The sequence below is a fragment of the Hemicordylus capensis genome, chromosome 1 (assembly GCF_027244095.1).
Source record: "Hemicordylus capensis ecotype Gifberg chromosome 1, rHemCap1.1.pri, whole genome shotgun sequence".
NCBI lineage: Eukaryota > Metazoa > Chordata > Lepidosauria > Squamata > Cordylidae > Hemicordylus > Hemicordylus capensis.
In genome coordinates this window covers 351,619,400-351,642,509 of record NC_069657.1, presented here as the reverse complement: position 1 = coordinate 351,642,509, position 23,110 = coordinate 351,619,400, and the positions used below count along the sequence as shown (strand labels likewise).

The window sequence follows — 23,110 nt, the reverse complement described above, 5'->3', positions numbered from 1 at the left end:
CCACACAATCTGCAGGATTTCCCCAGGACAAATGTCCATACAAACAAACAAACTGCTTAAGATTACTGGATAGAATACCACAAAAAGGTGTTAGGTGGCAGCCTAAAATGGAAGTTGTGTGTAAACCTTTATCTGCTATAAACAGAAAAGAGCAATGTCATGTTACACTTTGCCAACTGGAAAACTTTTGATAGTACTTTGCTCCTATCCACATGAATGACTGCTATGACTGTTGACCTTTGTGCTGCACCGAGTGTTTTCCATTGGGGATGTGTTCACATAAGGTGCACATCAAATCCTCTCTTCATTATAAACTTAACAAGGAAACACACACACTCCACCTTGGGATTATATTATTATTATTATTATTATTTTATTTTGCCTTTTACAGAATTCATTTGTCTTTTGTGAGGAGTATTTGTTCCACCTACAAAAGGTAAGCTCTGCTGTGAAAAGCTTGTGCTCCTTGCTTTGGTAATTTTTCTGGACTGTGAGTGAATGAAGGGACTGGCAAAATTCATATACATGCCTGGAGGTTTGGTGGATTCTCTTCCTCTGAACTCATCTGCTTGTGCAAGCAAAAGCTCCATCCATCCTCCACCCGTCTCTGAGGGAAGAAGGAACAGCCCAGCCTGCTAGGTGGTTTCAGCGTTTTGTGCTGGTTCACTGTCCTTCAGCAGCAAGCACACAGTGTGAAAATTCCACCAGGCAGCTTTCCTGCAGCTGAGGAGACGACATTCATGGACCTCCTTTTGATTAGGATATGTCACTGTTGTCAGGGCAACTGTTAACAGTGGCGTATCATATTTTCTCCTCTTGGGTTGCGTGCTGAATATTTCAGAGTGCAGTAGCTGGGAAGAAGATACGAGGAAGAAAAAGGTGCTGCATCAGGAAGGAAAGAAGACGAGGGATCTGACTGAACAGGTTAAGGCAGCGAGGAGGAGGAGGCGGCATCCAAACCAATGTGCCTTTAATTAAGGTTTTTTTTGTCAAGGTGGAGAAAACTGCAGGCCCTCACTGCCAAGTAGATGTTGGTATTTGTCAGCTGTTTGCACACTGCTTACCCATAGGGGATCTGTTACAAATGAACAGGCTGCTTTGCAGCTAGCTGGCTGCAAAGCACAGGCTGGGATTTATATATTGTACTAAGGAAGAAAATAGCAATATGCCTGGTTCGGCAACTGCTATCCGACAAGAGAGACTAAAGAAGGCAAGTGTCAGGCCAAATACACCTGTTCTCTTCACCATTAATGAGGAGGATGAACAGCAAAAGAACAGCAATTCCAAGAGACTGAAAGGTATGTATTGCTTACACAGGAGAGCCATGGTTGCCTGTACTATAGGTAGCTGAGCAAACAAAATATTTTGCTAGCTGTCATTGCATATCATTCATAGTGGTTATGACCTGTCTCCTCTATATCTCAGTAGATATTTTGCATGGATTTGGGGGGTGTAGAAAAATATTAATGGTGAGCTTTTGACTTCAAGTGTTCTGGGCTGTTAACCACGGCAAGCTGCTTCTTGTTTTGACACACTGTATTTACCACACTGAAAAACTACCTTTTAGACACAGCATGTGTTAAAGGCAAAGCTTTGATAATAGAAGGATATCTTTGTTTCTCTGTAGGGGATGGCTGCTTATTTTATCCCTCTGGTATATGCTGCTGAATAAAGGCATTAAAAATGGTAAACTAGAGGTTCCAGGCCCTGAAAAAGCTAAAGTAGTATGAAATGTGCTTTCAGTATGGTCTCTTGTTATAGACTGCTGGCTAAAAATGTATGTGCAAGTACTAGAAATATCTGGCCGAAAACATCATTGCCTTCAAACTGGACTTTAGAAGTACCCTGAGCTTTGGAGCTTTCTTTTGTAGAGAAGTACTTCATGAAACCCTGCTTTAACATCTGTGGTCAGTGTAGCCTCCCTTCTAGGATTTTTAAGATTTAGATTACTTGCCATCAATTCTCTACCTTTGACTTGTGCCAGACACTATAATACTTCTTGCATCCCCAGATGTGATAGGTTAACATTACTTGTTCTTAATGTTCTGGAAGCAAAAACCAGCTGCCAGGTTTCTGGTGATATTTATCAAAGAGGTAGGACTATACTTCTCAGTTGTCATGTTGACTTAGAGACCATTTATTTTCTCTCTTCATTCAGCTGGACAGCTAATGGGAGAGTTTGACTAGCTAATATTTACAGATTTACATAGTTTTAATGTTTATCTAGGGCTAGTTTGTTTGAAAGTGACAGTCTCATGTGCTTAGATAAATGCTGACTTTCAGTAAAGCAGACTGGCTTCTTCAGACTGCATACTTCAAAGTTTGCAAACGAGTTGCTTGTGTGAAGTGTTCTTTAAGTGACCCAAGAGAAATCCTTATTTTAGTTTGGGGGGGGTTTTGCATAAAGAACTATATGTATTAGAGCAGGCATATCTCCTCTAGTTTTCATTTATATATATTTTAGTGCATTTCAGAACTATAATATAAATTTAAGAAGTAGTTAATGATATTTTATGTAGCTACTCTGGGTATGTGAAGTCAATGAGGCTTGTTAGCAGCAGAACATTCATGGGCTTGTTTGGATTAGCACTTTCTAATCTGTTTCTAGACTTTACTCCTGTCTTGGAGTGCTCATGAGAGCATTTCCTCCAAAATAAATGTTGCATGGTTTTGTCGATCTAATCTAAAGAATGAGTTGATGAGTTGACCTGGTGCACCTATGATACTGCTGCTTATACTGGTCAGCAGATGAGGGTACCAAGATGTTGGAAGTCTCAAAATAGAATTCCCCTGCCAAGCTGGAGTAAAAACCCCAGCTGGTTTGTTTCGAAGCATAGCCTGCTTTACAGTTTCGCTGTTAGTACATCAAGACCACAACATACTTATGAGGAAGTATGTTCTATTGAGATCAGTAGCACTTAATTCCTAACACATGTGTTAAGATTTGAGGATGTATTGAGTGGATTATAGATTGCTAGAAGCCTGTTTTTGTGAAGACAGATGCACTTGTTGGTGTATCTCAGTTACACAAGATTGAGAGTGCTTCGTTGCAGTGAAATTCCTGGCAACGTATATGATGCTGTACTCAGTCACCAAAACCACTGATTTCTTTAACACTTCAGTGCACTAGTGCAGGTTTGTGTGTGTGTCTTCAGAATCCCAGTGCTTGTTCACCTGTCTCATGCAGATCCCTCGTTGACAGTTGTATGTTGTTGGGTTGTTGTGAAAAATTTTTTAAAGGTTCTTCTTCAGTCCACGCTGGTGTTTCCTATGTAACACTCTTTCATAAATACAGTTCAACAACTTTATGCATTCAGCATGTTTCTGTAATTGCTGCAATAAAGTAGTATTTATTTTATTTATTATTATTATTATTAATTCAATTTCTATACCGCCCTTCCAAAAATAGCTCAGGGTGGTTTACACAGAGAAATAACAAATAAATAAGATGGATCCCTGTCCCCAAAGGGCTCACAATCTAATAAGAAACATCAGATAGACACCAGCAACAGTCACTGGAGGTACTGTGCTGGAGGTGGATAGGGCCACCTATCCACCTCCATTACACTTATATTATGTGTAAGTTTGTGTACTGTAGTTGCCTGAATGGGTGATGAGCAAATAGACGTTCTTTTAAAAAAAATCAAAAAATCTGTTCTCTACTTTGCTTCGTCAGTTATGTTCTCTCACTTTGCCCAAAATTTCAGAAATTTCTTTGGCACCCAGTTGCTCAGAGATGTTCTAATACTTTGATTCAAGGCATTCAGATTCAAATAGAAGCCCTATTCAAATGCTGTGTTCAACACACATGCAATCTGCATACAGTATATGCACATACAGATCTGTAAATGCACAATTATTCATGCTTATTATGTGTACATACCGTAGTATGCTTGATCTCTGTAGCCTGCATTTGAAGGGTCTGTAAACTGAATGCATGTGCAATCATTCACACAAAAACATGTATTGGTTTACAGATGCATGGAGAATGTATTGTCTGAAGAAAGTTGATGGGGCTGGGGGAGAAAGCTGGTTTTAAAAAAAGCTCCTGCCCACATTAAGCAAATCAACCTTAGGAGTGAGGGGTGGGTTCTTTGTGTTTGCTTTGTTTGTATTACTGCTAAAACCAATCGGTTTTTAGCCTGCCTCCTTAATAGCACTCATGTGGAGTATCCCTGGTAACCAGTTTGAATAAGGTAATCACAAGTTTGTTATCGCTGGGAGACTTCCATGTGATGAACTTGGGCATTATTTACTTTTGAAGTATGATCTGGAACTAAATTCTTTGTCTAGATAGACTCTAGGAATGTGTCCTTTATTTTAAACCATCCACAAATTAGAAAGTCTGTCCATTATTTTAGACACCCTTGCTTATGGCTAATTTTGATATTTCTGATATATCAGTTCTGTTCTAAATCAATAGCCTCTGAGCAGGAAGTGGGGAAATCTGCTTTTTGACTTTGAAAATAATAAATGTGGAGCAAGGTGACTCACTCACTGTGCTGCTATCATTTTAAAGCAGCACATGTATTGCAATATTTTGTTAATTGTTAATCCCTTCATTTCCATATTAATTTCTGTTCATCTAGGTACAGTTTTAGCAGGTAAATATTTAAATTGATCCAGCCAACATTCTGAGAATAATATTTTAATAAATAACGTATTCTGGCAAGCCACTGGAAATGAGAGAATGTGTCCGAGTGTTCTTACGTCTTTAAATCACAACATGGCAAAGTTTCTTACTAGCATGCTTGGCTTCTGTAATGCACACTTTCCTCTGAGTAAGACCCACTGAATGCAAAAGGACTAATTCTGAGTAAACATGAATAGGATTGTACTGAGTGTACCTTGTCATTTTGAAATGTTTGATGTAAATAAATGAACTGAAATCTTTATAGAAAGTACAAGGCAATCTTTTTTCCTGTTTCTTGACTTAACAGTGAATGAGAGGGAGGGATGCTATTCAGATGATGCTGAGAGCAGTAGGCTGGGTCTGTGAACAATAACACTGATTTTTCTCCCTCTGACACTTTGAAAACAAGTGAAGAGAAGATCTGCTTTCCCCCTCCTTTGGTGCATGGCAGGGATGTCTGTGTTGAACCCAGAAGTTGGGCATCTGATGCTTACATTGGTAATGTGGATGTATTTGTTCTCACAAGCTATATTGTATTCATCCAGGAAAAGGGGAGCGATTTATTTTAATAATAGATGTATACATTATAGCCTTCATTGTTCTGCAATTTTAAAGGGGGGAAAGCAGGGTTGGAAATGTATTTTATTTTGTTGTTAGACAGTGGGCTGATTTTATTGTATTCCTCTTCAGGTTTTGCATACACACATCCCAGAAGATGTAAGGAGAGATTAAAAGACCTTATTGTTCATGAAAAGTGATGTGATAGTTCTGGATATGGACATTCAGATAAGATGATCAGTATTTATTATTTGTTTAAAATATGTTTCCCTGCCCCTTGGGCAGCGACAACAACAAACCAATAAAAACAAGACACAGTGAATCAGATAAAACACTAGACAACATAAAACAAATCAAACAGACCCAATTAAAATTTCTAAAACCTAGACTATACTTAAAAAAAATAATTAAAAGCCTCTGTCTCAAAAAGGACTCAATTAAAAACTAAAAAAACCCAGCAGACAGTACTAAAAACAATAAAATGCCTCTCCAAATAACTTTTAAGATTATTTTTTTAAAAAACACCACCCTAAGGATGGGTTAGGAAATGTAGCTTCCTAACTCTTGTCTGTCTGAAACCTGGCCAACAGCCTGTTAAAACTGAGTAAACAAGCTGGTATCCATGCTGGCTCCCTCTTTTTTTTGTCTCTAATGCATTTTCACTTGGCCAATACTTTTGTCAGTGTTTTGTTCAAACATGATGTTCCTGCCAGGATAAATGACAGAAGCTGAAGGAATCTAGAACTTGATGGAATCATTAGAGCAGTGCCCATCTGGACTGGTTTATCTTAAGCTTTGAAGAAAAATGGATGCCTCATTCTTTACACAAACAATACTTTTCCCTACCACAACACACCCACATGAACAGCACTAATTCAATTACTCATAAAGCCCTTATTGTACTTTTCTATTCTTCAAAGGCTCTCCTTCCCTTCTCAACATGGAAAAACCTGTCTTTCCAGTGCTGTGTTAGTGAACTGAAAGCTTCTGCCAAACCTACCAGGAAGATCAGGGCCACTCCTAATAGTCATTTCGAGATGCAAATGCCATTGATATTCCATTGGAAGTTGTGTGGCCACAGCCCACTAAGTGGTTAAGGAACAAGGATTGGTCTTTGCACCTTTCTGCTCTAATTATAGTATCTGAGGGACTGCACTTCTTGGATGTTCCAAACTGTCCCTCCGCTGGGCCTCATGGCCTTTAGTCTCCTATGATTAAAGTGTGTTCTTCTTTCCTCTGAATTAGCTTACAGCTGTAACTTATGGCTCCTAGGCCATTGTGATGCCTGCACATATTTGCTCAGTAGTTTTCTCTTCTCAGATGCAGCAGAGGAGCAGTTTTAAGTTACAGAGGAGCAGTTATAAACCCGTCAGAGGGCTTATAAGGCAGAAAGTAAACATTATGGCATCTTTTAAAAAAAGGAAAAATACAACACAACACAGCACAAATATCCACACAAAAGCCAACAAAATAATATATAGAAAGATAATGTATTTGCTGAATCAAGGGTTTATAGTAAATTTGAAGACAGATATAAGAATTGTACGAAGTGTGATAGCACTGTCATTGCAAACCCAGTCCCAAATAATGACAGGACCCCCGTAGTTGGAAGAAACTAGAGCCACTTTATTAAATAATTACAAACCTGCAATGAGGAATTGAACTAAAGTGCAGGTATCTCCTATGTGGGTCAATCTCATAGGAGGTTTACCCACAGGAGTGCGAAGGACTGGGCTTTTATTTGGCTCAGAACCAGTCCTAACCTTATCTCAACCATGAGGTTACTACTGACAAGGGGATGCAGGCCAGCCTCCTCAACCCAGGTCACGAGGCACTGAGTGGCATTTGCTGGCATGTACCCGAGTGAGAGCGGATTCAGCCTGAGAGTTGCAAGATCACCAAGCCTTCCTCTGTATTCCCACTCGCCATAATGTGATGGGTGACAAAAATGGCGGCCCTCATGCCTGCTTCTTGGGCTGGGCCCACAACTCTTCCCCCCGCTCGCCTGATATCGCCGCTGAAGCAGCCAAGGGAGTGGGGAGCGGCTTTACCCTACAAACACCCACACTTATGTCCTAGGGTGAATTAGATCCGTTTCTCTGAGTTTCCCACATGAAGTCTATTGCAGTAGTGTCCTGTTAGGTAGTCTCCATGGCATCACCCAATCATATTTTATTAAATTTATTTGTAGAAAGGTGAATTAATAACCAGGGTTCTCTCTAATTTTTTTCATCTGTGTGCGGAATGAGTTTTGTTCTGGGCGGCAGTATCAAGGCAGTGTGTGTGCATGTGCATTCAGAATGGAGCTTTCCTGATTCAACCTGAGCGGGATCTAACATCCAAAAACTTGTGAGTGGGCGCACATGCTCATGCCTTAGAGGGAACACTGGAATTAACATATATGAGCATAAAATATATGTATTACTATCTTCAATAAATGGAAGGCTTCCTGATATACAAAGGATGGGACAAGACTAAGGATAGATTTCGCTCCTTGGCATGGGCTGCAACTTGCCATTCTGATCAGGGATCTGAATGTATGTTCAAGTATAAGCTAGGATCTAGAATTCGGAATGCAGCAGAAGATTATTTACTACATATGGTCACTGTCTGTGGAGGGTTGCCAGATCAGCAGATTTATCTCAAGAGCTAATGAAAAGCTGTGGTTGGGGTGTATGTTGTTTGAAATGTACCAGTAAAAAGGCTAGGTCTTTCCATCCCTTGATCAAGGTTTTAGTCCTGCAGTACCTACAATATTATGTTAACATTTGGAATGTATATGAATTAGACTTCCAAAAGAAATTGTGTGTGCAATGCAAGTTCTCCTTTTATTCAGTGTGTGTGTGTGTGTGTGTGACAATATTTAGATAAACAGATGCACTCTGTCATTGGATTATGTTAAAATTAGGCTACAAAGGGAGTGCAAAGCAAATTTGGATAATTGGCATTCTACTTTATGTGCAGATGGATGCTGTTAGACAATAAGGATAATAAGGGCTGATTCAAATGTTCAGCCCCTGACATAATACAGTTTTAAAATGTCATGTAGTTCAAGTTCTTGAGGAGATTGAACCTTTGAATTAGTCCTCACTCTTGCACTTTATTTTACATCAAGATCTATGACCTTATTTCAATTTTTTTTCTTTTCCCTTTGCTTGGAGGTTAAAGGCATGCTCAAGAATGCTGGCTATATTATCCCTCTCTAGGTGCTATCTTGTTGCAGACATATCTGAAGAACAAAGACATGCACAAATACCAGATGGCAAATACTATCTGCAAGTCAAATAGTGCAACAATAGCCCTATGCAGAATGATGGTATGTTGGCAGTTTTGATTGTGTGCCATACTTGGTATTTTGTGTTACAGAAGTTCTGTGTATTGGATGCTATTAGCGGAAGCTTGTTTTCCCCCTCCCCCACAAAATCACCCTGAGATACATTTGTTGCTTTTTAGAATAGGACTCTTCATTAGGGATATGCAAACCGGCTCGACGGTCCAGTGTCAAACCAAACCCCTCCCGACTGATATAAATATATATATTCGGCCGGCTCATTCGGGCCTTCCCCCTCTGTGCTGCGGCCATTTTGGATGCCACCGCGTCTGCGCAATTGACCTCTGAGAGGCCTTGGTCATGCCAGGACTCTGAGGCCAATTGTGCAGGTGCAGCAGCTTCCAAAATAGCCACCACGCTGAGGGGGAAGACCCAAACGGCTGGTTCGGGCTGCATTGAGGCCAGCGGAGGGAGCGGAAATCTCCGCGGACCCCCTTGTCGCTTCAAGGAACTCCCCTGAAGGGAGTAAAAGTACAAAATTAAAAAAAAAATTTAAGGTCCATGAAACCCCCACCAAAGACTGAACCAAACCAGGGTGGGCAGTTTGAGGGGGTGCCGGACCGAACTGGCCTGGTCATGTTCGAGTCCAGTCCGGACTCGAACCAGGCCAGCCGGTTCCGTGCACATCCCTACTCTTCATTCATAGTTGAATGAAAATAAGATAAGTAAGAAGCCATGATCTCTTAGTGTAGGAAAGCGTGCATGCACACACTCAGATAAGGGATCAGCTGGGAAGTACTCCCAATAGGCCCATATGAGATTTTAATTTGCCCCTTTTCATGAGCAGCAAAGCAAAGCCTAGTCTGAAAATGGATTGTTCAAATGTCAAAGATGCTTTGGCAGGACTAGCTCACACATTGCTGAAACACATAGATTATACATGTGCAGGATTTGAGAATATGCTTCTGGCTTGCACACCATCACCTACAACCTGTAATGAAAACAGGAGTCTAAGTGTGTAGGCCCACTGGCATTACTGCATGGAGACTTGGTTCTCAGTACAAGTTATATGCATGGTGGTGGAAGGCTCACAGGGCTAAGACTTGCTCCTGAGGCCTGCTGCATGGAATATGGATGCATCCAGACCTCTGTGAACTAGCTCTCAGAGGTATCAAAACACATAGGGTTTCATTTTTTAAAAACTATGGCAGATGCAATGCTAAACGCATAATTTGAGCTTATTGGTTTTTTGTTTGGTTTTTTAAATAAAAACCCCTGATAACTTGGCAAAAAGGCACCTTTTAACGTGGTGATTCTCTTTTATTTAGCAGGGGGAGAGTAACTGGCCCTATCCACCCCCAGCACAGTACCTCCAGTGACTGTTGCTGGTGTCTGTCTTATGTTTCCTTTTAGATTGTGAGCCCTTTGGGGACAGAGATCCATCTTATCTTTTTTTTCCTTATAAATTATTCTTTTTATTAAATTATTAAATTATGCTTATTAAATTATTCTTTTTCTTATTTATTTATTGTTTCTCTGTGTAAACTGCCCTGAGCCATTTTTGGAAGGGCAGTATAGAAATCAAATGAATGAATGAATTAAAAAAAATAAAATAAAATATAAACAATTTTTATTGAAAATCATTGTATAGTTTTAAAATCATCACCCACTCACCCCCTGCCCAGAACAAGCCCTTCCTGCCTTTGTTTTTCTAAAGTTAAATATCAGGCTTTGAGGAGGAGGGGTTTGACCAGAATCATGGTGCATAAGGAAAGGGATATTTAACCCTTTGTGTCATAGTACTGAAGAAAATCATCCCCTCAAAGCTGCTATCCCCTCAAAGCTGCTATTTGCTTAATCAGGGAAGCTCCCATAGGAGTGGGCTAAATTTGTGCACCCTCCCTGTGCACCACAGTCCTAGTCATGATAGGCACCCCAGCAGCTGATAAATTTAATCTTTTTTTTAAAAAAATGGAATTATGCATTTAGTTCTGTGCCTGGTTTGATCATCAAACTGCTGTTATTGTAATTTACCTTTTGCATATATTGTCCCTGATGCTTTTTTATATACACGATCCTGCACTGATATTCCTAGTTCATTGCACAGCAATGGTTTTAAAGAGGTTTTCCAGGATTCTTAATCAATCTCCCGCACCTCTTCCGGGCATCTTCTTTGTGCTTTTTCTAGTTGCTGCTGGTTTTCCAGAAGCATGAATGTGGAAGCCCCTTCAGCTCTGTGCAGTCCCTGTGCCTATGACTTCCATAAGCAGGAGGAAATCAGGCATCTGATTTCATTACTACTCTAATTGCCAAGGAGGAGAGCTGGTCTTGTGGTAGCAAGCATGACTTGCCCCCTTAGCTAAGCAAGGTCCACCCTGGTTGCATCTGAAATGGAGACTTGATGCGTGAGCACTGTAAGATATTCCCCTTAAGGGATAGAGCCGCTCTGGGAGAAGCAACTAGGTTCCAAGTTCCCACCCTGGCATCTCAAAGATAGGGCTGAGAGAGATTCCTGCTTGCAACCTTGGAGAAGCCACGGCCAGTCTGTGTAGACAATACTGAGCTAAATAGGAAGCTGCCATATACTGAGTCAGACCATTGGTCCATCTTGTCTACACAGACTGGCCGTGGCTTCTCCAAGACTGCAGGCAGGAATCTCTCTCAGCTCTATCTTGGAGAAGCCAGAGAGGAAACCTTCTGCTCTTCCCTGAGTGGCTCCATCCTGAGGGGTATATCTTATAGTCCTTACATGTGGTGTCCCATTCAAATGCAACCAGGGCAGACCCTGCTTAGCTAGGGGGACAAGTCATGTCTGTTCCACAAGACCAGCTCTCTTCTATAGTCTGGGTTATCAGATATTCAGATATGGACCAATGGTCTGACTCGGTATATGGCAGCTTCCTGTGTTCCTATGCCAGCATTTCCCTGCTGTATTGAATGATGGCTTCTGATGGACTGAAAACTTAGGTTTTTTAAGACATCTCAAGGACAAGGCATCCAAGTTTGAAGAGAGCATGCTGCCCCTACAATTTAAATCAAGATTTTTATTACAATCATAATTCCCATGACTTGAGATGAAACTGCTTGAAAATACTGTTCTGTTAAAATAGCTAGACTTCATTAAGAAAACTATGTGAAATCTATGGCAAGAAAAATGTCAGGCACCAAAAAATATTGATGTTGACTTCTATGAATTGGAATTATTTTCCCAGGCCTTTTCAAAGGTCTTATTCTCCTGTTATTTTCAAAGGAATGGTTCGCATAGTACTTTTCCTCTATGTGCAGTTTAGCAGCCTTCTGGGACAACTGTACAGGGATACCAATTTTGTAAACTGGAGTCATGTGCCTGCAGCCAGCAGTGATTCCTGTGACTGCAGCAGCTGGAAAAATGCTGCCAGTTTGTATCTGTGTACTACAACTTCACATAATCTCTTACTCTTCCTAAATGGGGCTGATGATGGATTGGAAATGCTTGTGTGTGTGTATATCACAGATGTTACTGTGCGAAGTGGCCCAAAGGTATTCTCCCCTGTATAGACCCAGCAGAATTTAGTGGCATTGCATGCGATGCAACCTGGCACAGATGATGTCTCTGAGAAATTAATGTGTATGTAGTTGCTGTTTAACTATGGCTTGATTATAATGAACAAGCCTGTCCTCTGGTCAGGCTCATGTGCTTTCTGTTCCTTTATGTGCCAGGAGGAGGAGAATAAAAGCTTCTGCTTTTGAGCTACCTGCTAGGTCTGTGTCTAAACTAAACAATCTGAACAATCACATTGGTACCACATGAAGGTGGCAACACACAGCATAGTCACCTCCCACAGGACTGCATGTTTATGATGGGGGGATGTCCTCTGTGGGAAGCAGAGCTCCATGCTGCCCTGGTGATGGCTAGAGTGGGGCCTGATGGGAAGTGTGTGTGGGGAGTGCTGGGAGGTATTCCAGCGCTTTCCCTGCACCAGAAGCACACAGTATTGCATGGAGAAGGCAAGCAGCTGTTTCCGTGCAATACCGATGCAATGGTGCCATTATTTGGTTTTGGTGGCACCAAAACACAGGCCTGCTAATTGCAGTTTGCTATTGTGTCCAAATCGCGGTTCATCAACAAACTATGATATGAAGCCATGATTTGGTTCTGATTTGTTCTAATGAACCACAATTCCTCAAATTCAAACATAATTAGGAACTGTGGTTAGTTCAAAAACAGAAGGAGACCGCTCCCACTCTGCCCCTGGCATGCAAAAGAGATCAGAATGTGATCCTGATGGGAGGGCAGGCTTGTTCTTGATGATCAAAATCATGATTCAGATTATACAGAAGTTTTGTAACTGAAAAATCTTTTGAATAAAGTAGGGTGGTTGTTTTTTAAGGAAGTAATATAAACCTTTGAAAGTACAATAACTGCAAAGTATATTGTGAACTGTATTATATAAATAAATGCATATAAATTTATTTGTAAATAGCTTGGGGATCTTTTAATCAAGATATAGATCTTCTAAATAAATCTGTAGTAGTAATGCTGATATATAATATAAGCAAGATTGTTTCTGCAAGATCTTGACCAAAGCAGTCAAAAGCTAGGCTCGTCTGCAGGTTAACCTAAACATTTCTACAAGTTCAGAACATCACAGCTGCATTGGAATTTACCTTCTTGTTGCTCTGTTAGTCAAGAGGAGCATTGCTAATGGAACTCTGCTGCGATAAAGTAATGATGTCAGGGCAGAATACCTGGCATATAGCCTGATGCTGTGCAAGCTTACTTAGAAATATCTTCCATTGAGTTGAATGATATTTATTTTCTTGTAAGTGTGCCCAGCACTGCAACCTGTAGTTGCAATCTGATGCATTCTTAACTGTGAATGTCCCACTGAACATAGTAGAGGTATGTATTTCTGAATTAAAGTGCATAGGATCCATCTATGCATTTTCTGATTTATTTCTCAAGCTTTTAAAGAAGTCATCATTGTGAATGGAAACTGAAAAGCCACAGCAAACAATAAGAAAATAAGTTGTTGAGGAATGCCTACCAATATGTGATTTTACCATGTGTGTTAGTTGCTAGAGCTAATAAAGTTCAGAGTATACTACATGTATTGCTTGTGATGTGTTCTGCCACCACCCCTTCCCCGGTGCCAGGTTAGTGGTCTGAAATTAAACCTTGATTTGAAATTATTGAATACTAGTAGGTGAGGCCTGTCGTTGACTGGGCAAAGACATTTTGTGTAGATTATGCTTATAGAACAATTCAAGACATTAAACATATATAAAAGAATATGTCATTAATGTGCTTGCAAAAGTGAAAGTACAATAACAGGTTGAAATTTGTAGGCTTCCAGCTTCAAACATTATTCATTTTATTGGAAAATGACCGTATATGGTAAATTTGAATCATAGTACAGGTGAAACTCGAAAAATTAGAATATCGTGCAAAAGTTCATTAATTTCAGTAATGCAAATTAAAAGGTGAAACTGATATATGAGATAGACGCATTACATGCAAAGCAAGATAAGTCAAGCCTTAATTTGTTATAATTGTGATGATCATGGCGTACAGCTCATGAAAACCCCAAATCCACAATCCCAGAAAATTAGAATATTACATGAAACCAATAAAACAAGGACTGTAAATAGAACAATATCGGACCTCTGAAAAGTATAAGCATGCATATGTATTCGGTACTTGGTTTGGGCCCCTTTTGCAGCAATTACTGCCTCAATGCGGCGTGGCATGGATGCTATCAGCCTGTGGCACTGCTGAGGTGTTATGGAAGACAAGGATGCTTCAATAGCGGCCTTCAGCTCTTCTGCATTGTTTGGTCTCATGTCTCTCATCCTTCTCTTGGCAATGCCCCATAGATTCTCTATGGGGTTCAGGTCAGGCGAGTTTGCTGGCCAATCAAGCACAATAATCCCATGGTCATTGAACCAGGTTTTGGTACTTTTGGCAGTGTGGGCAGGTGCCAAGTCCTGCTGGAAAATGAAGTCAGCATCCCCATACAGCTCGTCTGTGGAAGGAAGCATGAAGTGCTCCAAAATCTCCTGATAGACGGCTGCGTTGACCCTGGACTTAATGAAGCACAGTGGACCAACACCAGCAGATGACATGGCTCCCCAAATCAACACAGACTGTGGAAACTTCACACTGGACTTCAAGCATCTTGCATTGTGTGCCTCTCCATTCTTCCTCAAGACTCTGGGTCCTTGGTTTCCAAATGAGATGCAAAAGTTGCTCTCATCAGAAAAGAGGACTTTGGACCACTGAGCAACAGACCAGTTCTTTTTTTCTTGAGCCCAGGTAAGACGCTTCTGACGTTGTTTGTTGTTCAGGAGCGGCTTGACAAGAGGAATACGACATTTGAAGCCCATGTCCAGGATCCGTCTCTGTGTGGTGGCTCTTGATGCACTAACTCCAGCCTCAGTCCACTCCTTGTGAAAGTCCCCAACACTTTTGAATGGCCTTTTCCTGACAATCATCTCCAGGCTGTGGTCATCCCTGCTGCTTGTGCACCTTTTTCTTCCACACTTTCCCCTTCCACATAACTTTCTATTAATGTGCTTTGATACAGCACTTTGGGAACATCCAGCTTCTTTTGCAATTACCTTTTGAGGCTTTCCCTCCTTATGGAGGGTGTCAATGATGGTTTTCTGCACAACTGTCAAGTCAGCAGTCTTTCCCATGATTGTGATTCCTAATGAACCAGACTGAGAGACCATTTAAAGGCTCAGGAACCCTTTGCAGGTGTTATGGAGTGATTAGCTGATTGGAGTGGGACACCTGGAGCCTAGACTGTTGAACCTTTTCACAATATTCTAATTTTCTGGGATTGTGGATTTGGGGTTTTCATGAGCTGTACGCCATGATCATCACAATTATAACAAATTAAGGCTTGACTTATCTCGCTTTGCATGTAATGCGTCTATCTCATATCAGTTTCACCTTTTAATTTGCATTACTGAAATTAATGAACTTTTGCATGATATTCTAATTTTTCGAGTTTCACCTGTACATTTGAATCTGAGAAAGCTCTTCTCTTGGGCATGATTTCATTTTGGAATTATTGATCTGATTATAGAGTACTAAAAAGCTGTAGAGAACAATAACAGTTAATGTATGATGATTATATTCAGAATTTTGACTTTAAAATACTCCCCAACATTATTTAAACCTTTCAGTGAGCACATTCAAGAGTAAAAAGTAGTGTATTCAGCTAATTTCAGTGGCAGGATTGTTTATGCAAAATTTGGTAGGTGTAGGTAAACAGAATTCTTCTAAAAAAGACAAATGTATACAAGTGAAAACCATTATTTTTATTATATTTATTTATTTGAAATATTTCTATACCGCCCAAAACTTGTGTCTCTGGGCAGTTTACAATTAAACCACCCAGAGATGGTTTAATTATTATCCACTGGAGTTCCATTTTCTGCTACAACTGTAGAGAATGGAACTGCAGATAATGGGGCATTTTGGCAATGTAGGGGTGTTAGGTTCATTGAGGTTGGAGAAAAGGCAAAAAGTGGGGGGATGTGAAATAAATATCCTACTGTGCTCAGTGGATCTCCAGCTATCCAGGAATGCCCCCCCCGCAGTCCATCATTTTTCAGTGATAAATCAAAGAAAAGTGTGTGTGTGTGTGTGTGTGTGTGTGTGTGTGTGTGTGTGTTTTTTTTTAAGGGCCACAAAATGGCTCCTCCCCTTAAAATCATGGCCAGAAATGGAAATGACCTCTGAGGTCATTTCCAGCCACCCTGAAACCGCAGGTATGTGGAAATCAACCCTACCCCCCACCACACACATGCTGAGATCAGGTGTCAATTGCCTGACTGTGGATATGCAGCACTGCAGATGTCGGTTCCATAGGGGTGTGCATGAACAGTTCATCGTGAACCAGATCGTCTCAAACTGGAGCAAGTTATAAGGTTCTATCATGCACTGAATTGGGGGCAATCCAGTCCATGATCAAACTAAATTGGGCCCAGTTCGGGCAAAGCAGTTCTAGATGAACAGGGGCATTCCCAAGGTGGCAGCAAAAGCGGGGGAAAGCTGCGTGCACTCCTTTACTGAGCCACTGGCTTGATGCTGACCCCCGAGTCACAAAAAATGGCCTCTGTGCAGCTTGGTGAGGGAGGGGAGAGAGTGTGTGGCAAGCATGGCAAGGCAAGCAGTGCAGCGAGTGGCTAGGGTAAGCACTTTTCCCACCTTTCACTGCCACCACCTTGGAAATGCCCCACAGCCCCTTTATTTGTAAAGGGGATTCATCACCAGATCCCTCTTTACAAGCATATCCCTGAACCGGGTGGACAGTGAACTGGGCCAGGTCGGTCCGAATCCATACTGAACTGGCCAGACCAGTTCCATGCACACCCCTACAGGTCCACAAATAGCAAGGTTGTATATCTGTAGGTCAATGGGAATTATAACTATTTCTCACAAACAAACTCTTCAAAATACATAAAAGATTTGTATGTTATACCAGAGCACTGATGTAAACTCATTGGTCCAGTATAAGAGGTGAACAGCCTAAATCAGTGTTTCTCAACCACCGGTCCCTGGACCGCTGCCGGTCCCCGAAGGGTTGAGTGCCGGTCCCTGACTGGGAGTCAACCCCGCCCCAACTGAAATCAAGGCACTCACTTCCTCAATTTTGCACATGGCACGGAAGAGGAAGAGTATCACGGAGGCGTGGGACCCTTCTTGTGCCTTGCCTCCACGTGCTGCTGAGATCTTCCTACAGCTATCTTATTCCCTATCTTTACAGCTTCAAACTGTATGCGATGCGGGGCCATGGAGGAAAAAGTATGGCAGTGGGCGCCACTTGAAGGGCTGCTGGTTCTTGCATGCTCATTGTTTGCAGCCAAAGGTTGGTTGATTGAAACCCAGCTGCCTGTTGTGGTCGAGGAGCCTTGAGAGGGAACGCTGTTGCAAGCATCAGTGGGGCTTGCTTGTATGTTGTTTTCATTGGCCCCATGTAACTTTTGAATTTTTCTAATGGCCCAACATCCCCTCTCCATTGAATAATCACAAGCACCTCCACTCCAGACATACTGGAGACAAATTTGTTCACCCAGGCTTTTAGATTCAGGGGTTCTCAACCTTGGGTACCCAGACGTTGGTGGACTTCTACTCCCATAATCCCCAGCCATAATGGCCAAATGCCATTGTTGTTGGGGGTTATGGGAGTTTAACTGAGGGACCCAAGGTTAAGAACCCCTAATATTCCATGTTTGCAAAAGATTCCAAATTTAATTATTTTAATGCTTATATTATTTTCATTCTAAACTGCCCAGAGATGCAAGTTTGGGGCAGTATAGAAGTCTGATAGATAGATAGATAGACAGACTTGAAACCCCTTTACTAACTGCTGGTCCGGGAAACTGCGCATGAAGAATGTAGCGGTCCTTGAAACTCTGCACGAAGAATTTAGCAGTCCTTGACTGCAAAAAGTTTGAGAAACACTGGCCTAAATGATAGCTGTTGATATCCAGTAGTGACTTGATACCTGGTATATGTAGAGTCTGTTGCACATTATTTATTTGATTTAGCCTTGGTTCGCTCTCCTCGCTCTGCCAAATGATTGCAGTTATTAAACAAGATCTCCCCCCCCACCCCCGCCGAAAAAAAAAATTCTTACTCTTTTTTTTTTCTTGGCAGATGTTCATATGTGACCTAATATGGCATCTTTAGCTAGACAGATATTCATTTATAATACAAAATTTATTACTTTTTGTGAAACTTGTGGCAAAGGTTTGTAATGCTGAACTTTTTTGCTGTAGAGTTATAGGAAGTTAATGGTGGATGAGTTGCTTATTTAAAAATTAATGTGGTCATTGGCGTGGTTCATCTTGTGGTGTTTCCTGAGGCTATCTGGATATTGTTACCATGCAATGTCTTTTCTATTTCTTAGCTACACTACCACACTCTGGTAGGAAGATTTAGGTCAAAAGGTTGTTTAACATCAGTTGGGTGCAGTAAATTCTCTCACAAGGCCTGAAGTGAAAATTTTTAAATAATAATAAAAGTGTATCCAATATACAAATGGTGACGATTGAAGCCAAATGCATAGGGTTTGGAGGCAGTCTATTCTTATGAGCTGCCTATCCAAAAAGGATTGGTGACCCAGTTGCACAGTTTCAGACTTTGGTTGAAAGGCGGTACATAAATGAAGAGCAGTAGTCGTTGCCGCCAGCACAATACTGGCACCATTGCCTTTCCCTTAGTCTTATGGGTTGAGTCAAGAGATTGCACTGATGTAAGACTTGATATGGGCTGACAGTCTAAAAGTATTTGAGGAAGTCTCATTGAATTGTCCTTTTAATTTCAGCGGGACTTCCTCAAATCAACTTAGGATGTGAGCCACTGACTGCTCTGCCAACTTCAGGATATGCAGTGGCAAAAACTGCTCAGAAGTCCCTGGCTTGCACGTAGTTCCTTTACACTTCGCTAAATAGTTGATTGCAGCCAGTAACTAGTGGTCAGAACACTGTGATTGTATTGATACAGCATTGGGTTATAATAAACAAAGAACTGATGGTTGAACCTGTGTACTATGGGTGCACATGCATTCAAGACTCAAGCTAATTTAACAACCATTTCATCTCCCCTGAGAACTGTAGTTCTGTGACATGGGCTAGGAATATCTAAGCTCTTTCACCAATCTATAGTTCCCAATATTCTTTGTGGACATATGATAATTTATCTGGTATGAAATCAATATAAACTTGTAGTGTAGGTATAACTCCTGGAGTGGTCTTGTAGATCTCAGAGAATTAATCCTGGGTGAAATAGCTGCACTTCGTAAGCCATTTATGAGTAGATAAACTTTAAGTGAGGTTAGAAGTTGAAAGTGGCCTTTCTAAAGCCAAATGCATATAACAAACTTCTGGTGGTACTCATTTGACTATTAGCCATTAAAAAAACCTAAAATATAAATACAAGATAAAATCTATGGGCAATATATAACAATTTAAACATGAAAATAGGTTCATCTAATTGAATATTTCAGATTTTTTTTTTAAGCTACATTCTCCTTATCTCTAATGACATTACTTGACTACATATAGATCACACCATTCTTTTTGTGATTCATGGCATCTGCCTCCTTTTTGGAGAATTAACAGGAGAGTTGGTCTTGTCCCCTTAGCTAAGCAGGGTCCACCCTGGTTGCATTATTGCATATGAAAGGGGTACTAGAAGTGTGAGCACTATAAAATATTCCCCTCAGCAGATGGAGCCGCTCTGGGAAGAGCAGAAGATTTCAAGTTCCTTCTCTGGCTTCTCCAAGATAGGGCTGAAGAGATTCCTGCCTGCAACCTTGGAGAAGCCACTGCCAGTCTGTGAAGATGAGCTAGATGGACCAATGGTCTGACTCAGTATATGGCAGCTTCCTATGTTCCTATGTTCCAAGCTTCCTCTTCATTCTAACTGGGCATCATTTAACACCTCTGCAGATCATCTGAAGGGTGTGGTTGGAGTCATTTCCTACAGTTGTGCCTGAGCCCTAAACACTGGCAAACACCTGTTCAGATGGTGACTTTACCATGACTTTACTTTGGGAGGTTGGGTGTGCATTCACATATCAGCCAGATGTACTCCCAAGTCCATGTGATATTTCAGAGAGAACTTCACACACGATTCGGGATTTTCCCTCTATATTGGAACCTAGCCCAATTTATGTCCAGGGTTTAAAAAAATCCTCTTTTTGCATCAGAGTATCTGTTATGCCCCGAGCTTGCAGTAAAGCCTACTGTCTGAAAAGCTTCCAGATTTCAAACTACTAAACTCTGGGAACAACCTGTTCAGTCTGATATGGAGTGGCAGATAACTGAAGCTGAATGAATATGATTTAAATACATTTAAAGGATATCATTCTTATTAAAGAGGATTGTTTTAGTTAAATGTGATTCCATAGTGCCAACTTAAAGCAGTTTACAATAGTAATAGTAACAACTAATCACAAAAGCCCCTGAAAACTCAACAACATTGTATCTAAAAATAGAACCAACTATAAACCAGAAAGATCAATAAAAATCATTTACAATTACCCTGAACTACAGTGTTGAAGGCCTGCATAAAATGAATGCCTTTGCAATATTTTATGAATATTGCTGGCATATACAGACTATGGGAAACGCCTATATCAGGCAGCAGCAATATAGGAAAATGCTGAAAGGCATCATCTCATACTGCGTAGGAGATGGTAATAGTAAACCCCTCCTGTATTCTACCAAAGACTACTACAGGGCTCTGCGGTCGCCACAGGCTTGGTTTGAGAAGACCTCCTTGACCGATCTTAAAAAAACAGGAGCCACAAATTAGTAATGCCATTGCAACCTAGATTCAGGAAGCACACTATTAGTAATACCACTGCTACCTGGATCCTAGAAACCATAGTTCTGTTTCAGTTGCAAAATTTGACACTGAAACATAAATCTTCATAGTGTATTTAATAGATTGACCTTGCATTTCCAGTCAGATAATGATTAATTATACTTCCTTGAAGCTTCAGAATTCCTAACCAATAATTATTTGAATTTTAAATTATGGTATGGTGTTGCATCTTTGCAGTCACATGCAATGAAATGCCAGTTAAGAATGCAGTCTCAGACACTTCCCAAATGACAATGTCTGCATGGCATAAATGGAATAATTATTTTCTTTAAAGATCAGCTCTCATTTTCTTTGTTTTGTGTAGGTTAGAGGAAATGTACAGATATCTGACTGGGAAAATAGGTTTTGGTGTTGCACAGTGCACCAGCTTCTACAGTCCACTAACAGCTGCTCATCTGAAGTGTAGGTGCTTGCACAGGGGAGGGGGATTTTACACCAATCCCCCCGTTGGGTTCAGGCTCACACTGTAGTTCAGTTCTGAACACTCTGGGTGGCCTTTGGCTAGTAATTATCTCAGCCTTACACTGTAAAATAGGAATATAAAGGACCAGCCTAATGTGGTTGTTAAAAGGATGAAGGATCATACTGTATGGTACACATGCTTTATAGATTTTCTTTATAGATTAATCATAACAATCATATTTTCTATATGAACTACAGTCACATTTCTAATAGCTGTCTGTCAAAGCCATCTTTTATGGATCTGAACTAAGAATAGGACCCTATATGTTCCAAAATTTTGTGGGTCTTATTTTGCAAGAGCATCGTGCTCAGTCAGTTTCACAATCTTTGCTGGTCTCCCAAGTGTCCGGAGAGCAGTGGGGAAGAAAAGTTATCATTTAATGCAAATGATAACAGCACACTCCTCCTTGGGAAGACTGCAGTTTAAACACGATGGAAAGTTGTCTTCCTACAGTCCGTTTCTCCACCAATGAGAGAGAGTACTACAGGTGAAACTCAGAAAATTAGAATATCGTGCAAAAGTCCATTAATTTCAGTAATGCAAATTAAAAGGTGAAACTGATATATGAGACAGACGCATTACATGCAAAGCGAGATAAGTCAAGCCTTAATTTGTTATAATTGTGATGATCATGGCGTACAGCTCATGAAAACCCCAAATCCACAATCATAGATTGTAGAATAGAACAATATCGGACCTCTGAAAAGTATACAGTGTACTGTGCTTGATTGGCCAGCAAACTCGCCTGACCTGACCCCATAGAGAATCTATGGGGCATTGCCAAGAGAAGGATGAGAGACATGAGACCAAACAATGCAGAAGAGCTAAAGGCCGCTAATGAAGCATCCTGGTCTTCCATAATACCTCATCAGTGCCACAGGCTGATAGCATCCATGCCACGCCGCATTGAGGCAGTAATTGCTGCAAAAGGGGCCCAAACCAAGTACTGAATACATATGCATGCTTATACTTTTCAGAGGTCCGATATTGTTCTATTCTACAATCCTTGTCTTCTTGGTTCCATGTAATATTCTAATTTTCTGGGATTGTGGATTTGGGGTTTTCATGAGTTGTACGCCATGATCATCACAATTATAACAAATTAAGGCTTGACTTATCTTGCTTTGCATGTAATGCGTCTGTCTCATATATCATTTTCACCTTTTAATTTGCATTACTGAAATTAATGGACTTTTGCGCGATATTCTTAATTTCCGAGTTTCACCTGTATTTGCATCATTTCTACAGTCCACCATTCATGTTTCCTGCAGTTCTTATAAGCACCAGGAAAATGCTAGAAACGAGGATGGGCTAGTAGTCATTCCAGATCTGGAGTTGAGCTCTGTGGGCCCTTCAAAGATTGGGCTCTGCCCTAAGCTGCAGGTATCAGCTGTGTTAGACTGGCAAAAAATAATTTCTATTTAAAATAATAATAATAATAATAATAATAATAATAATAATAATAATAATAATAATAATAGTAAAAATTAACTGAATTTAACTTAGTTAATTGAATATAGTTAACAGAAAATAAGTGAATTTACTAAAATTAACAATGAACTAGTGAAAAGAGGCAATCAAGATATGAGAGTGGCACGGAGATGGAGGAAGCAGCTTGGCTATTCTCTCACAATTGATTTGTGTGTGACTTCCAGTTTCAAGAAGGTTCTTTTGAAGTCTGTCCTTTCTGGTCCTGAATGTAGGTGAGGGCATCCCTAGGAATCCAGGGCAATCTTCTGTTAATCCAGGGAAATACTCCTTGCGTCAGCCACTTGGCCTGGACTGTGATCCCCAGAC

At 40.7% G+C, this 23,110-nt stretch overlaps 1 protein-coding gene across 6 annotated transcripts in view; it reads left to right on the top strand.

Moving 5' to 3' along the window:
• The window catches only part of MAP7 (microtubule associated protein 7), a 164,451-nt gene that overhangs the window by 24,525 nt on the left and 116,816 nt on the right, over positions 1-23,110 (top strand). For 2 of the 6 annotated variants that reach the window (XM_053288707.1, XM_053288698.1), the window contains exon 1: positions 720-1,298. The exons of 1 other annotated variant lie outside the window; for it this stretch is intronic. In XM_053288707.1, the coding sequence (XP_053144682.1) occupies positions 1,166-1,298 (133 nt within the window). In that variant the 5' untranslated portion in view covers positions 720-1,165. Of the gene's footprint in view, positions 1-719; positions 1,299-8,479; positions 8,508-23,110 lie in introns of those variants that run through there. 3 more of the 6 variants (XM_053288730.1, XM_053288712.1, XM_053288719.1) reach the window with 2 other exon arrangements.